This window comes from Pipistrellus kuhlii, unplaced genomic scaffold (genome assembly GCF_014108245.1).
Source record: "Pipistrellus kuhlii isolate mPipKuh1 unplaced genomic scaffold, mPipKuh1.p scaffold_m20_p_14, whole genome shotgun sequence".
NCBI lineage: Eukaryota > Metazoa > Chordata > Mammalia > Chiroptera > Vespertilionidae > Pipistrellus > Pipistrellus kuhlii.
The window spans coordinates 22,326,094-22,330,536 of NW_023425449.1; the positions used below are offsets into that span (position 1 = coordinate 22,326,094).

General features: G+C 37.3%; 1 protein-coding gene across 1 annotated transcript; it reads right to left on the reverse strand.

Moving 5' to 3' along the window:
* Window positions 1-3,657: 3,657 nt before the first annotated feature.
* LOC118718523 (40S ribosomal protein S29-like) lies at window positions 3,658-3,924 on the reverse strand. The gene has a single exon (XM_036437389.2). The coding sequence runs from the start codon at window positions 3,907-3,909 to the stop codon at window positions 3,739-3,741; it is 171 nt and encodes a 56-aa protein (XP_036293282.1). The 5' UTR covers window positions 3,910-3,924; the 3' UTR covers window positions 3,658-3,738.
* Window positions 3,925-4,443: the final 519 nt, after the last annotated feature.

Sequence of the window (4,443 nt, forward strand, 5' to 3'; positions counted from 1 at the left end):
TTTAAGTATGTATTTTCCATACATTTTAGAATTTAAGAAAGATTGACAAAAGTATAGTGTGAAGCCAACTCAATAGATGCTATTTCCTGTACCTGGAAATAAATCTTTCACCTCTCACCTTTTTTTGAAGAAGTTGGGCATGGGATGGGGTGGTGGTAAATGTGGTAATGTGGACTCAGGTTGAAAGAGTACAAATATTAAAAATGTAAGATTAAATCCTCCAATGCAATGAACTGGGAATACTTCCATATTGCCAGTCTACCTATCAGAGCTTCTGAAAGTAAATTTTTCCAAAAGCTGTGGCTGATGTTTTACTTAGGAATGCCTGTTTGAAAGGTGGTGTGTGTAACTCTCAAGGTGATAGCTCTCAGAATTTGGAAAAATAATCCAATGATGAGACTGAGCAATTTCAGAAAATGAAGCATATGAAAGTGATGCAGGAAAAAGGTAGTCAATGCTGAGATAAGATCCCAGAAGTGAGTTTATCAAAGCTCTCATTTCAGCAGGAGGGGTACAACAGAGCTAGCCCAGGGGCAGGGTTCTCCCAGGGCTGGGGAACATTTCTGTTTCCTCCAGCATGCTGGGGCAATGCTAACTCTTCCATGAATCTGCTAGTTAATGCTGTGTAATAACAGGCCACTTCAAAACTTCATGGCTTAAAATGGCAATCATTTATTTGGTTTATGATTTAAGTCAGTCATCTGAGCTATGTTCATTGGACTTGAACATAGGCTTACTCCTGTGCCTGAAGTCAATATGTAGGTCATCAGGGAACTGGTTGGTAGAAGGACCTCAGCTATGGTGACTTACTTGGTTTCTCAAGGTCTCTCACCTCCAGCAAGCTGGCCTGGACATGGTCACATGCTGACAGAAGGGAAAATTTTTTCCTGGCCAGTGTGGCTCAGTTGGTTGGGCTTCACCCTGTGCAGGGAAAGGTTGCCTGTTGTGTTTACAGTCAGGGTACATGCCTTGGTTGCAAGCTCCATCCCTGGTTGGGGCATGCAGGAGATGGTAGGTCGATGCTCTACTCTCACGTAGATGTTTCTCTCTACCTCTTCCTTCATCTCTCTCTAAAAAAATAATTTAAAAATATTTTTTAATAGAGAAAAACCTTTTAGAAGGTTTAGGGACTCTATTTCTTTAAAGAGCACAAGAATATCTCATAATCAAATGTAGTTTCTTATCTATTTTGCTCTTGTAAAAATGAATAATTGAGATGAATATTTTAATGATAGATTTCAAAATATTGAACTTTATGCCAAAAATATCCATGATGAATAAAATTTTAAAAATCAAAATTTTAGATAAAGGATCAATATTACCAGTTTTTCCTTTGATCTTAGATCTCCAATATGGCTCAGCTCAGAACTATTTTAATATTTGTTCATCATAAATGTATTAATTTTTTAAAACATCATATTGAAATGTTATTTATCTTGATCACTGAGTTCTTCTGCTTCCTTAAATTTTGCTTCCAAAGTAAATGCCTCACTCACCTCACTGTAGGCCTGGCCCTGAATGTGGGATGAAGTCACCTAATCTAGTGGTGATTACCTATGAGGGCTTTGTATCCAGAATGCCTGGGTTGCATCTCGTTTCTCCATGCTGTAGCTCTCTCTGTTCATGCTGTTGGGCTTTGGGGAAATACTTAACCCTAGACTCTCAGTATTCACTTCTGTAAAATGGGGGTAAAAATATAATAGTACTTCCCCGGAGGATTATGGGGATTAAAAAGTGAGTACATGAATATATATTAAATAAACAGTCCCCAGGATATGGAAGTACTTAAAAAGTATTAGTGCCGAGGACTAAGTTATGTTTGTTCTGACTCTTTGAAATAAATATTGACAAATAGGCAAAAGGCCTGATACCACTTAGGGATCAATGAGTAAAACAATGACCTTTTTTCTACTGTTTGAGAAATAGAAGAAAACACTCAATCAGTATAGAAAGCAATAAGGTGAAAACATGGCTCTGTTATTTATTTCTACTAAACAATTGTGATGTGATCAGAATTACACACTGGCCAAAACCAGTTTGGCTCAGTGGATAGAGCATCGGCCTGCAGACTGAAAGGTCCCAGGTTCGATTCCGGTCAAGGGCATGTACTTGGTTCTGGGCACATCCCCAGTAGGGGGTGTGCAAGAGGCAGCTGATCGATGATTCTCTCTCATCAATGTTTCTGACTCTCTATCCCTCTCTCTTCCTCTCTATAAAAAATCAATAAAATATATATTTTTTTAAAAAGTATTACACACTGTGTTACTCCGATGAGAATTACCAGTGAGACTCTGAACACAATGAGTTAAATTTTACTCTAAAATTCAATAAGTCAAATTAATCATAAAGAAGTGACTACAAAATAAAAAATAGAGTTTGGAGAATGCTAAGACAGCAAATGCCACCATAAATATTCCTACTAAACATAATAGTTAGTCGTCTGTATTTGCCCAAAGAGAATTTTTTAAAATCCTTTCATATATTCTGTTTTTATTTTGAAAAAAAATTCTTTCATGATTTTTATATTTTAGATGTGGAAGAAGGGGTTATATGAAGGAGCAACATTCTCTGTGGACACAGTTGATAATAATAACAATAGTTAACATTTATGATATGTTTATTATGTATAACATACAATGCCAAATACATTTTCATAAATATGTTACATAATTGGTTTAAAAAGCCAATGAAGTGATAGGATTTTTACTTCATAGTAAAAAGGGAATGAAGAAAATATTATCTACAATAATAAAAGCATAATATGCTAATTAGACCTGATGTTCTTCTGGTCAGTCTTCTGGATGAAGCCAGGGCTGTGCGGAAAGCCTGGGTCCCTAGTTGCCAGAGGGAAGCCAGTGCCGGCAGCCTGGGGAAGGAAGGCCTACTTTTGCACAAATTTCGTGCATCGGGCCTCTAGTATTATATTATTATACTATTATACTAACATTTTCTTCATTTTCAGATGTGAAATAGGCAAAGGGAAGTAATATACATTGACCAAGATCACAAAGTAAGTGACTAAGGTGAAATTCCAACCCATGCAGCCTAAAATCAGAGTATGATCCCTAATCCCTATGTCTAAAAGCAGAATTATATCATTTCTTAGAGTCTTGCTGTTCAGAGGATGGCCCAGCGTCATCACCATCAATTGAGAGCTTGATAAAATGCAGAATGTTGGGCCCCATCTTAGACCTAATGCAATAGTTGGCAAACTCGTTAGTCAACAGAGCCAAATATCAACAGTACAACGATTGAAATTTCTTTTGAGAGCCGAAAACCGACTTCTGTGCATGGGCTACAAAGTTTCAATTGCACTGTATGTGCACACCTGCATGTGGTATTTTATGGACGGGAGCCAAAGAGCCACATGTGGCTTGTGAGCCGCAGTTTGCCCACCACTGACCTAGTGTATTAGAATCTACATTTTAGTGAGATCTTATAGTGATTCATGAACACAATCAAGTTTGAGAAGCCTCTCAGCATTTTTTTTTTTTTTGCACTAGATTATGAAATGTCTCTACTGAGAGATAATCTTCTAGAAAAAGCTTTAAGGATGTTTTCAAATCTAATTCTCTGCTCCCAACTTTATTTTGAATGTTGATTATGCCAAGGTGTTCTTTTTTTTCTTTTTCTTTTTTGAAGTGTGTTATTTATTTATTTATTTATTATTTTATGTACAAAGAGATAGCATTCTGTCATAAGGTAGATGTCTTGAATGACCCATTCACGGAAGTTCACTTAGTCCAATTTAATGAAACCTATGTCCTTCGTGTACTGAAGGAAACACTGGCAGCACATGTTGAGGCCGTACTTCCGGATCAGACTGAGGCGGTTGGAGCAGACACGGCAAGAACGAGAGCTCTGGCCGAATTTCCTCAGATGGCTCCAGTAGAGTTGCTGGTGACCCATCTTGCTCACTCTGTAGCAACAAGGCAAAAGGCGCCAAGGTGTTCTTAAATCCTTTAGAGATTATTAATTCTTCACTCAGTTTTTAAGTGTTGTGTGAAGGTGGTCCTGTCTCTATTCCTAAATGGGTTCCAGGGAAAGTACCATTCTGGTACATTCTATAAAGCTCAGAGTCCCAGAGAATGAATAGACCCAAAGCAACAAAAGTAGAAGTCATGTGCCTGACTTCACTAGCAATGTGATCCTTTCCTCAAACAACTATAGCTAATGTTTGCACAGTACTTTATAGTTTATGACAATTTTACACACAGACAGACAAATATATATTTGATTAACTTGAAGATGAAACACTTCAAATTGGAATACTTGCTTAGGATTACAGTTTTTAGGTAGTATTTGTAAAGCCCTCGGTTTGCTCATGAATCATTTCACTGCCTTTTACATAAACTAGCTGACACTGAACTTATTGAAGGGAAATTTTGTGAATATTGTCCTCAAGGGAGTATTTCACCAGGCAAGGAAAGCAGGCTAAAATCA

Coding starts and splice junctions, on each gene's coding strand:
- LOC118718523 (XM_036437389.2), bottom strand. CDS start 3,909: ATGGGTCACCAGCAACTCTACTGGAGCCATCTGAGGAAATTCGGCCAG.